Source organism: Podarcis liolepis (assembly GCF_965112155.1).
Source record: "Podarcis liolepis genome assembly, chromosome: 10".
Taxonomy (NCBI): Eukaryota; Metazoa; Chordata; class Lepidosauria; order Squamata; family Lacertidae; genus Podarcis; species Podarcis liolepis.
In genome coordinates, this window is record NC_139562.1 from 74,413,515 (window position 1) to 74,425,978 (window position 12,464).

The 12,464-nt window shown below is 42.6% G+C and overlaps 1 protein-coding gene and 1 long non-coding RNA gene across 6 annotated transcripts in view; one reads left to right on the top strand and one right to left on the bottom strand.

The window, feature by feature from the left end:
• The window catches only part of RASSF8 (Ras association domain family member 8), a 104,089-nt gene extending 97,976 nt beyond the window's left edge, over positions 1-6,113 (top strand). For all 5 annotated transcript variants that reach the window (XM_083464193.1, XM_083464195.1, XM_083464194.1 and 2 more), the window contains 2 exons: positions 1,638-1,782; positions 2,108-6,113. In XM_083464193.1, the coding sequence (XP_083320319.1) occupies positions 1,638-1,782; positions 2,108-2,229 (267 nt within the window). In that variant the 3' untranslated portion in view covers positions 2,230-6,113. The remainder of the gene's footprint in view (positions 1-1,637; positions 1,783-2,107) is intronic.
• Positions 2,314-10,943, bottom strand: LOC310688111. The gene is made up of 2 exons (XR_014516785.1): positions 8,936-10,943; positions 2,314-6,305 (listed from the first exon to the last, which is right to left on the bottom strand). It is a non-coding gene; the product is annotated as an uncharacterized lncRNA (long non-coding RNA).
• Between the last annotated feature and the right edge of the window lie 1,521 nt (positions 10,944-12,464).

The window sequence follows — 12,464 nt, forward strand, 5'->3', positions numbered from 1 at the left end:
CCCACACATGATGCAGCAGGGAACTCAGTGCATGGAGTGCATATCATAGATGTGTACTGATTTCACACATTTCTTTCTCCCCCCACCCCAGTGGAGGAAATACTGTATCACATGTTACATCATATTTCTGGCCAGTAAATGTTTGACTTCTAGAGAGGATGGCATGGCATCATAAACCCTACTGGCTTACTCCCAGTTAAGGGGCCTAATCCAGCCCCCTCCCCTCAGTGTATGTTTCATGCCAAGGACCCCGCTTTTGATAGCAGCAAAGAGAGAGAAAATCAAAGTAGACCCTGAGCTGTGGTGGGCAGAAATGCAAACCACCCCCTCCCTGGTGATCAGCTGTCAGGGAAATGCAAACGCTGAGGGGGGAGACAAGCACTTATAGAGAGCCGAAAGAGCTAATTAGCAGCCTCTCATCTGACTCGGAGCCAGAGCCTGCTGGGGGAGGAGGAGCAAAAGAACGCCATTCAAGGCATCTGATTGAGACAGGCACGGACGTGCCTTTGAAGCTCTTGTAACCGTTCGAACTTTGTAAATAAATCTTCAAAGCAGAACATGGCTGTGCGCCTGGAGCTTTATCTCTGCTAGTTTTGGCAGCACCAACCCCTTACATCAACTGAGGAGATAGCTGGGTGGGTGGGTGGGTGTTGTTCTAAATTAGCCAGGCGTATTTTGCACCTGGCTACTGGCCACTACTGGGACACGGGTGGCGCTGTGGGTTAAACCACAGAGCCTAGGACTTGCCGATCAGAAGGTTGGCGGTTCAAATCCCCGTGATGGGGTGAGCTCCCGTTGCTCGGTCCCTGCTCCTGCCAACCTAGCAGTTTGAAAGCATGTCAAAGTGCAAGTAGATCAATAGGTACCGCTCCGGCGGGAAGGTAAATGGCACAATCTTAGTCTTCATAGTGCTATAGGTAGCATTACCACTGGAGAAGGAAACGTCTGCCCCTATTGCAATACAGATACTATAACCTTAAGAATCGTCAGCACATCAGCTTTGGAGCCATTTTCACTATGTACATTTTCTCCATTTCTTCAGTTTTTCCACAATCTTTTCAGGTGATGGAATTTGACTGCTTTGATAGATTTGGGTTAAATCTGAGGCAATATGATGAACCAAATTCTACTTCACCTCTTGATGCATAATGTGCTCCCTTCTCTTAATGAGCTGCACATTCCCTTCAGTCCCTCTCTGTGTGTGCAAGCTAATGCTTCCATAACTCACAGACGTGGAATCTTAAAAATACCTTAATGTGGCTTCCAGGGCAAGGTAAGGGCAGAATGCCAGTGCATGAGTTGGCATTTACATTATACACATGAAGTTACATTATACACATGAAGTTTCTGAAGTTTCTTACATTATACACATGAAGTTTCTGAACCATTTGATTATCACTAAAGAAGACTTGAGGGTCCTTGAGTGCTGGGCTGTGGTGAAGTATGTGCACATACGGTATGAAGTTCCTCGTGATATAATTGTTTTGTGAGGAAATGGCAAATTCCAAATAAGGATCTCGAAAACAGATATTGCAAATCTTTAACACCACCCATGGTTTTTTTCTGTTTTAAAGTGAAACCATACCTTCCTGGTTTCTGGGTATGTGTGAATAAGCTTGTTTACATCTTTTTTTTAGGAAAGAGAACAAGAACTAGAGCAGCTGACAAAGGAGCTACGGCAAGTCAACCTCCAGCAGTTTATCCAGCAAACAGGGACAAAGGTCACTGTGCTACCAGCAGAACCTACTGAATTGGAGACTTCCCAAACAGAGCTTGAGAGGGGTATGTTGTAGGAATTGCGAAATAAGCCTATCTCATCCACTTTCCCTTCCTAAGCAAAAAGAAAAGAAATAAAAATACAAAATCACACACCACCTTCTCCCCTTCATGGGGGGGGGAGAAAAGAAGCACCTTCTTTTCTGCATACATTTGTGGGGCAACGCAGTCAGATGGGCAGAGTGCAAATAATAAAATTATCATCATCGTCAGCATTGGAGGATTCTAGTCCATGGAAAGTTAGGCAAGATCACAATGGACTTGGGAGAGCAGCTGACGCAGACGTCTTTCATCTGTCCTTTGTGCTAACAGATATCTTCTTCTCTCACAGAAACAACTTTTCAGACTGGATCCCTGAAGCGCCCTGGTTCATCTAGACAGCTTCCTAGCAATCTTCGGATCCTGCAGAATCCACTGTCCTCTGGTTTTAACCCAGAGGGCATTTATGTATAACAGTAGATATCCCTGCTGGAAAGGACCTAGACAGGTACTGTGGGCCATATGCACTTCCCTCTTGCATCTCTTCTCCCAGAGATGTGTGGGGAGAGAAAAACTTCCTTTCAGAAGCTGCCAAGCATTGTTGTGAGTGTTGTTTTTTTACAAAACCAGATCTACAATAAACTTGGAATCCTGCCCCAAGCACTGATGACAATGAAGAACAAAAGGGACTGTGGAGGAGCACTTCAGCAATGGTGCAAAATAGTTATAGTGCAAATACCTATCTTTTTTAATTGCTATTTTGGACACATTTAGAGAAGTATTATTTCTTAGCAGCATAAATGGCTGGTTGTAGTGCAAGAAACGGGGGTTTAATTTATTCCATTTGATCAGTGGACGTGTGAATGTTGCCATGACATAGGAACACTTCTTGCCTAAGAGCAGGACTACATATTAAGCCCAACCCAAGGCTGCTGCCTTAAACAGCACTCCATATTCATTACTCCCCATCTCCACTCATGCTTGCAGAATCACATGTGTCATTCCCTGATGTCACCATGTTGTGAATTTACGTCCCTGTCTACACATCCATTCCCACATTCAGTTTAATGTCACAACCTGGAATAAGGAATCTTGCACGCTACAGGGGAGAGGGGAGAATGCAACACAGGGGGCCCCTTTTCAGTGGAAGCCCTGTGCAAGGCTTAATTTGTAATTCCATTCTCAAAGGGTGTTTGCAGCCTGAAAGGGTGTTTATGTGTAGAAGAGGGAGAGAATTTGCACGTGCATGAGTTTAGAATGAAAACAGACTACAGTGATTCACAATGACAGAATGTTGTTAGGGGAGAAAGATGCAGAATCTTTAAAATAGCCTCTGATTTTTTTCTCTGTTGCAAATTATGTTATGTTGGAATCATTGCAGGATTTTTACAATGACTTATTCCATGGGACTTAATCCTCACTTCATAAGGAGGCGTTCAGTATGTGAAGATCTTCTAGGTAGATTTTTTAATTAAATTTATATTTGAAATATTTTGCCACAATAAATACACTTAAGTACAAAACACTATGAGACATCTTTAGTCATGCCAAAGGAGTCTATCACTGTTTTGGTTTTTTTGTCTAGCATTTTTTCCACTATAGTATTTCCCCCCTACTTACAGCATTCTTGTATCGTCATAGGCCTTGCTCGTCCAAAAAGACACAGTAACTCAGTATAATGCTGTCATGTGCTACTTTTGACTCCCTGAGCCAGGCAGATGTTTGAAAACCCTCCTGTTTCTGCAGTACCAGATAGGCAGCAAAACCAAGAGATTTATCAAGCCACACGATGGTGTTTGCCACACACAGCTGGTGTTCAGCTTCCAGCAAGGTGGGTGGGAAGAGAGAGATCAGCTATTGTGCAGGTCCAGTCTAATGGCTTGCTTAAATAACCAAACAGTATTCCTTTTTTAAGTTCTGTAAAAGTGCAAAAAAAACCCCAAAGCTTTTCTGCTCCTTTGTTACAATGCAAAAAAGACTCCAATGAAATTGTCCTCTTTTAAAATGGGAACTCATTCATTTATGAAACCAAGAACAATAGAAGTAGGTGTAGAGAAGAAAAGTGCATGTGCAAGCGAAATAGGAATAAGTGCATAAAAATCCTTGTGCGTGGCAAGTTTTGTTTTGATAACTGGATCTATGATTATTTGACTCATGTATTGAAACAGAACTGTAAGATCATAATTATTTCTGGGTATTTCAAGAGATTACAAGGTACATACTAGAATCCAGACCTCACCTATTTTTCAGTTTGCGTGAACAACAATTAGTATCATCAGATTCATAAAGGGCTCTTTGGCTTTCTTGGCAACATTCTAGGATTGCTCCTGCAGACAGTTTGGCACTCATTTACCCATAAGTTCAGGAATCGTTTTTAAGACAAATGCTAGCCTTAAAGTTTCCAGAAATTGGAATCTCATTGAATTGGGACTTTAGCGTACAATTAAATGCTTAAATCTCATTCATTTCATTGGGATTTAAGGGGACTGTTTTATATGGATCATGCCCCTAGGTCAACACAGTCTATTCAGACCCTTCATTGCAGGACAGGGTTCTTTCTTACTTCAAGGAATGTCCAGAAGTCAGTATGCAGACACCTATTTATTCACAAAGCAGAACATTTAAGGGGTATATCTCTAAAGTCCTTTAAAAATAAAATAGTTTATAGAAACCAATAGCTTGATTAATTTAATAAGCAGACCAAAATTTAAATCAAGCTTCCATTTCCATTTAAGAATGCTCCTCATTCATTGCTATATTCTAAAAATAAATAAAGATGCATTTCAAACTGAAACAAATATATGAAAATACACAGAAATGTGTTTGATTTTCATGGTTATCACTAGAAATGTTACTCTTCAAATAAACCTGTGAAAATATAAAATATCTTTCTTAAAATAAAAAAGTGCGTAGAAGAGACTATTTTTCCTTTCCCCCCTGTCAACAAATGAGACAATAGACTGCATTAATCTACTGTTTCACTAGTCAGAACAACTAAGCCCTGGGTGGTTTGGAGTCCTCAAATTGGCATTAACATGGAAGGAGAAAAATAGTCAAGCATGAGACACAAAATCAGCAGAGTGGTGTGGTAGCCAATTTTTCTTGAGCATATATGCATTTCTTGTCAAGTCCTATACAAGAGCAAACTTAATTTTTTGAGTTTAAGTCAGCATTTGTGGCAGCATTGGGGGTGGAGGACTCCTTGGGAAAGGGAATGAGTGCCAGGTCCATAAGCTGTGGGGGGGAAGCCCCGCCTGGACAGTGGCCCCTGGCAAAGTTCCTTGGGGGCAACTGGTGTCCTCCCTTTGCCACTGCGTTGACAACTGAGGGACCTGGAGAAGTCTGCCCAGGAGCCTGTGCTTGGCCCAGGGGTGCAAATAGACTTGGTCCAGGCTCACCCCCCGACTTAAAAAACAAAGAAGCAGCACCCTTGCCTTGAAATTAACCACAAATATTTCCAAGGGTGTTAGGGACATAATTTAGCAGCTGATCTTATTGATCTCAGGGTCATTGTAAAGGGCCCCTGGGAAGATTACCTCAGTCAGTATTATGTTTGTTAAAGCGTGCCCTCAAATAGACATTTTGCTTTGTGAATAAGAGCACACAGGTTTTCAGAGAAGAAATATTTATATTTCTAAAGAGATGGTGACACTTGGTATGAGGCACTCGTGTCTGAGAATATTTGCAAATATAAAGCTTGAGATTATGGGTGAAACTGTTAGCTGTATTTTGAGTTAGACCCATTGAAATAAAAGCAAATGACTAAAGTCCATTGATTTCAGGGGGCCAGCTCAAAGTGTGACCATTGCCCTACATATGTATGAGACCTGAAGACAAATGTTCATCGTTCATGGGTCTGCTCATTCACATGAATCTTAAGAACAGCAGCTTTCAAAAGAACCTTTGTGTCTCTAATATGTAATATGAGGAGGTTTAGGTTGGTAACATGGTTTGTACCTTGTAGCTGCAATATTGTACGTTTATGGGGTGGTAGAATGAATAATACTTTCTCATCACCACCCCTGCCCCAACTCTCAAATTTACATGAATTCCAAATGTGCTTTGCCATATGTTAATTGGGCCTTAATTATCCATGTAAATAGAAAAAACTGTATTCAGATTTATTTTAGTTCTGTGCTGTATTTTTTATGTCAAAAAGTGTTACTTTTTTATATCCTAGCCTTTTTTTAAGACCATTGGTTTATTCTATTCATTACAATATTTTAATTTGTATGAAGGCTGTCAGTTATATGGAGATGACAAAACAAACCATTCTGTCAATTTATTTATTCAGTATTTTTGCTGCTTTACTTTTGGAAATAAAGTTTTCATTGCCATTACAGTAGCAAATTTAAAAACGACCCCATTTAATTGTGTATTTATACAGGTATCAAAATAAAACTAACATTTTTAATGTTAAAACCAGCAAGAATGCTTCACAACAATAGAACTGTGCACGATTTTGCTTTGAACTTCGAAGTAAAGTTGATTCCTCTTCAGCAGATTCCTCACAGGCACACTTAAACTTGAGCAGGCTCTATACCACACAGCTGCAAAAAAGGTTACAGACAAATCCCATGACTGTGTTTTGTATGGCAGTGCCATTTCCTTCTGCTTGTGTCATTTCCCTGTTGGTGAGTGGGTCATGTGCGACCGACCACACTTGGGGCTTTGTTGTTGAGAATAATGTTAAAATAAGGAGGTAGAAGAAGACAGTTGGGTGCATGGAAGAGTGCACGGAAACGCTGTTTACCTTCCTGTTACAGCGGTACCTATTTATCTACTTGCACAGGTGTGCTTTTGAACTGCTAGGTTGGCAGGAGATAGGACAGAGCAGCGGGAGCTCACTCCGTTGTTGGGATTCGAATGGCCAACCTTCTGATGGGCAAGCGCAAGAGGCTCATTGGCTTAGACTACAGCACCACCCACGTCCCTGAGTGTACAAGTATTCCAGGGACTGCTCTGGTGCTGTTTCTTCAGCATTGGTGTTTGTCAAACTAAGGCAACGAACAAGAGGTCCCAGCGGGACAAGCTTTCTGGGACGTTAAACTAGGATAAACAAAATTATGTTGGTCTGTCAAGTGCTAAGGAAAAAATGTGCAGAAGTTGCTGAGGCTCAGATTTGGCAAAGGCGAAGTGCAGTGTAGTTAACACAAGAGGGCAGCAAGAGGCTTCTGTACTTGGGAGGCATTGCTGCTGTACAGCTGCTCCATATATGCATAAGCTTCCCTGGTACCAAAATGGTGTTTAAGTGCCTTGTGATATGCAAGACAACTTCCCTTTAGCAGATGGCTGAGATGGAGACTTCCATTCCTCCCTTGCTCATTTAAAGACATCACATATTTATTACATTTATAGCTGAGCTTTCTTCCAAAAGCACCTTCCATGGCAGTCTCACATAGACAACATTGCATTAGTCCAGGTGGGACTTCACCAAAGCAGGGGCAACTGAGGCCAGGCTACCCCAGGGCAGCAGTGGCTGCAGCTGACAAAGCAGTCTAAGCACCAGTTGGAATCCAGGAGTTCTCCCAGGCTACAGCCTGTTTGTCCTCTGTTTTTCATAAAAAAATACAGACTAAAACAAAACTCTACAAGAAAGAAAAACTCAAATAGTTATATAGATTAAAATAGCTCAGAAGGTAAGAAAACAACAAACACCAACTTATCCAGCTAATTAACATAAATGCTTACACTGAAATCTCAGTAGACTGATTGTAGCTAATTGTTTCTCAGGTTCTAACCCATTCCCATAAACCACTCTTATAATATCACCACAGTATCGTATACAGAAGCTGTATTGATTTTGGGAGCCAGAAGCTTGCAACCACATGGGAAATTTGTACATTTTAGAGTAAGATGATGGTTTGAGCAACACCTTTTCACATTGCGCTTTGACTCTGCTGCACTCCAGCTCTGGGGCCCCATCCAAGTACCAGAATATTGTGTTTCAGGAGATAGCTTCTAGTAGCATCAATAATGGTAGTTTTGAGTTCCCTAAAAAGTACAGGGCTGATCCAGAAACAGGACTTCTTCAAAATCACAGTAAGTTGATATTTCTGCTGGGATTAAAGCTTTTATTTGTCCTGCTGGCCTTGCTAGGCATCCATGAGATCCACAGCAGTGCAGGAGGTTGGACTAGATGACTCTGGGGACCCTTCTAACTCTAGCACTCTATGAAGTTTCCACACAAGCTTAGTGCAGCCTCCCAGGTTTCTGTCCATGGACATTATAATACTGGGAAGCCTACAAAGGTGCCAGAAGCACTGGATTCAGATATTTGAAGAGTCCTTCCTCTAATCTGAAGGTCTGAAATGAATGCTATTGCTTGGCATAAGATGGGATGGGTTTTTTGCTAAAGGCAGATTTTTAAAAACATGTTTCATATGCTGGATTTTAATAGCTTGCTTTGAAATGTTGCCTGCCTTGAATCTAAAACATTATTTAAAGACAGCAGTCCTGCTCCAGGCAATGGTACTCAAAGTGCCCAGCATGGTCTTCCAAGACTAAACAAAGCTGTTCATATCTGAGGTGTGATATAAACCACATGAGCATTTGGCTCAGAAGAAAGCTCTGTGCCTGTGGCAGTTGCATGACAGGCAAGCATTCAACAGGTGATTCTTTCCTAGCAGTAGAGGATATGATCTTATTCCATTTCGTCCTGTCCTGAAATTACAAAACAAACTGAAAACTCTGCTTCTGGATGGGATAGTGGTGAGGGGAGTGAACTTAGCAATATTTCAGGCCCAAACTGGCTCCTTCACTTACTAAACACGTGAGGCCCTGTGCTTTTAAACAACTAGCAGAAATTCAGCAGGTGCAACTTTCCGTGCCTGAAAGGGAAAAACCTTCTAACTGTTGGTTTATTCTTACTATGCAGCTGTGGAAGGATTTAATTCTCACTTCGTTTTCCTTTCTCACTCCCTCTTCTCCAAGCGGAAACCACGGCTCTTTCCTATGCTCATCTCTTCCATCCCCACCCACTATCCCCAGCAGCAGAGGAACAGGCCTGTCAAGAGTTTGCTGACTTGGAGCAGCCAAGCAGTCAGTCACATACGAAGCCAGGCGATAGGCCTTGCTGCTGCTGCCACGGCACTTCCCTCTTGCCTCTGCTGCAAGCCCTGTACTTTGAACTAGCTTGGGAGGAGAAAAATTCACTGCTAGGAAACCAAATAACACTCACCAGCTGTTGAATAGTGGGTAGACATAGCAGACCACACAGTGATTTCTCCAAAGCAGCTCTATATTTGTAAGCTGGAACAGAACTGAACAGCAAACAGCAAAGCCGGCCTGCTTTTATAGGCAGCCGGCTGTCAACATTGTAGCAACAACAACCCAGGGTTTCCCGCCTAAAGTAACTGACGTGGACCTGAGTGAAAACTATATACACGATACTCCTGGTGGCCAGGGTGAGAACTTCAATACATAACACCAGCCTCTTCCAAATCTTGTTGCTTCAGCGAGATCCAGTGGCTTATTCCATCCCCACACAAAGCCTTTCTGTTCCTTAATGATGCCCCGTTTAGCATCATGCCTCGTCCAATCCTGTGGTCTTCAATGATGCATACCTTCAAGAATTTAACTCTAATCATCTATCTACATGAGCAACCACATGCTGGCTGGGTCCAGGTACAAAGGTGAGGAGCATCCTTGCAGATAACATAACCCAGTCCAGGTCTTGGGAAATCCTTGGGGTTCACTTCCATTAATTAGAAGAAATGACAAAATGAATTTGTTGTGCTGCAGGAGGTGCTAGGGAATTGTGCCTTGCCTATCCACTGTTGGGCTGGCAAGTCCCCTGATTTAAAGTATTCACACTATTCTTAACAATAGTGTCCCCTAGGCTAAGAGTACAATAGGTTCAGGAGTATAGCAAAATATTGTTTTATTTATTTTATATTAGTAAATAATAACACTGCATCACATTTGCTGCACTTTATAAGCCTATTGGAAGATCGGCGGTTTGAATCCCCATGACGGGGTGAGCTCCTGTTGCTCTGTCCCAGCTCCTGCCAACCTAGCAGTTCGAAAGCACGTCAAAGTGCAAGCAGATAAAAAGGTACCGCTCCGGCAGGAAGGTAAACAGTGTTTCCGTGCGCTGCTCTGGTTCGCCAGAAGCTGCTTAGTCATGCTGGCCACATGACCCGGAAGCTGTCTGCGGACAAATGCTGGCTCCAAGAGCTGGAAAAGATCAAAAGATCAGCTGGTACAACTTTCTCCCAAAGGCAGGACCATTTACCCAACCACTCCATCCCTACAGCAAAATCCAGATGACAGTCTGCTTACAAGCAAAGAGCAGGTACATGCACCACATTGGCAATTACCGTAAATGACTCCAGATTATTATCACAAACAAACAAAGGCATAAATTGAACTGGGAAGCATCAAATCCTTCAAGATTGCAAATGTACCTACTTTCCTTTCCAGTAGTGAACTTGGAAAGTCACTCTCCTGGGCTCTCCAGAGCTCAGGGGTGGAAGAATGGAGAAAATGTAACAGAGACTGAGGATTAAAGCTGGAGTTAGAGATGACAGACCAATGCACTCAGAGAGGCAAGATGAAGTATTATTTTGCAATACTAATGAAACCTAAGCTGTTGTGATTTTATGAAATTGGATATATCTTGCAAAGAAAAATGAATCTGGAACTGTGAAGGATAAAAAATGGTTTCTATGGTCTTTGCTGTACATGGGGGAGAGGAAAGCATTAATGTTAATTCTTTTATATATAACTCTGTGGGAACAAAGTTCTTGGTGACGACAGAGGTAACATGGACAGAGAAGAGACCAGACCCTGATGCCTGGGAAACTTGATACCACCAAGGATTGTTTTACTGCATAACAATGAGCATCTGGAAACCTTGGAGTTTGCTTACCTCTGTGGAGCAGGATTTGAATGCAGTGACTGAAGAGGTTATCTAATTTACCATCGCCAGTCAGACTTTTGCACATGTAGAACAGCGGAAGGGATAAGTTGTATCTGTGGACTATTGATTTAGAACTAATAATTTCTGTGGGCTGACAAAGTGAAGAGTAACTCAACTTGAGATTTGGGAATATGTTATAGTTCAGGGGTCCCCAAACTAAGGTCCGCGGGCCGGATAAGGCCTGAGGGACTCATTTATCTGACTCGCGGCAATCCCCGCTGCCCGCTGCCACTGCCCACTCTTACCAGCGCTGCGCTGTGCAGCTGCCCACCAGAAATAGCTCTCCCGCCCTCCGGCCTGCTGCGTAATCGGCGCTGGAGACACCGGCCTGAGGCACGGTAAGTATGCTGACCCCTGTTATAGTTACTGTAAATAAAAGTCTAAGCAGGAATTGAAATATGTACAGTTGATGAGAAATGAAGAAGGGTGAAAATAAAATATTTTATCATTTTGTCATTATTAAGCATTGAAATGGAATTAGGAAATATACGTTACAATGAGCAGAGAGTAAGGAAGCAAAGAGAAACATCATAGCAGCAGGGTAGGAAGTAAATTTTGTATTAAATTTGAATTAATTTGATGTTAATTTGTTTTAAAAAATTGAAAAGCAATAAAAACGTATTAGCAGAAAAGGGATTGCAAATGTATCTGACAAGAGCAGGTGGACAGCATTCCTTCCTTAACCCAAATATATGGTCAATAAAGCCTGTAGCATAAGCAAGACGCTGCCACTAAGATAGTGTTGCCATTTTGTTGAGCTTTTTTTGGGAAAGTTGTTGAGCTGCCATAGGTATAGACTGCCATACATCCGGATTTTCCTGGACATTTAAGCGATTTCCACCTGGGCGCTGTTTCCGGCAGCCAAATCCCAGCAATGCCCAGGAAATTCCAGACATATGGCAGCCCTACACTAAGCTATCACAAAGCAATTTCGGTTGGTACATCTTTATGCTACTTGTTATCCAGTCTCTCATACTGGCAATTTAGTGAACTGGTGCAAAGGCCCAATTTAAACTAAATACAATTAACAAACGTCATGCTGCTGATGCAATGTTTAAAAGGTTCATACTACGTCTGGCCTTGGGCCTTTTTCTTGCACATCAGCGGTCTGTGACCTCCATGCAGGGCCAGACACATGGCCTGTGTGCGCCTTGGCTGTGGCTGCACCATGCTGAAGGATGAGCCTCCATCACTGGGACAGAAAGCACCCTGATATTTCGGTGTCCAATTTCTCCTATAGCTCCATTTTCATCACATCAGTGTCCTTACGAAATTGGGCAACTGAAACCAATGAGACAGCAGGGGGAGCCCAAAACCATATTTTTGGATAAGCATTCCTTCCATAAGCTGCAGGACATTTTTGGGTAAAGGGTGATTTATTTTCAAGTTGCAGTTAGGTCTGATTAAAAAAATCACTCCAAAAGTCATACTCTTTTTATTTATTTTTTGCAGATCCTAGCCAACCAACCTGGCTAGGTTGCATTGGCCCAGAATTCTGGTTGTGTTGGCCCAGAATTAAGGGCCACCAAAAGGGGCTTTGGGTCCAGCTGGGTCAGGAGCAGTATGCTGTTCCCCCTTCACCCCCACATGAAATCTACTTAGAATCATAGAATCATAGAGTTGGAAGAGACCACAAGGGCCATCGAGTCCAACCCCCTGCCAAGCAGGAAACACCATCAGAGCACTCCTGACATATGGTTGTCAAGCCTCTGCTTAAAGACCTCCAAAGAAGGAGACTCCACCACACTCCTTGGCAGCAAGGACAGGCCTCTCTGACATGCAGGGG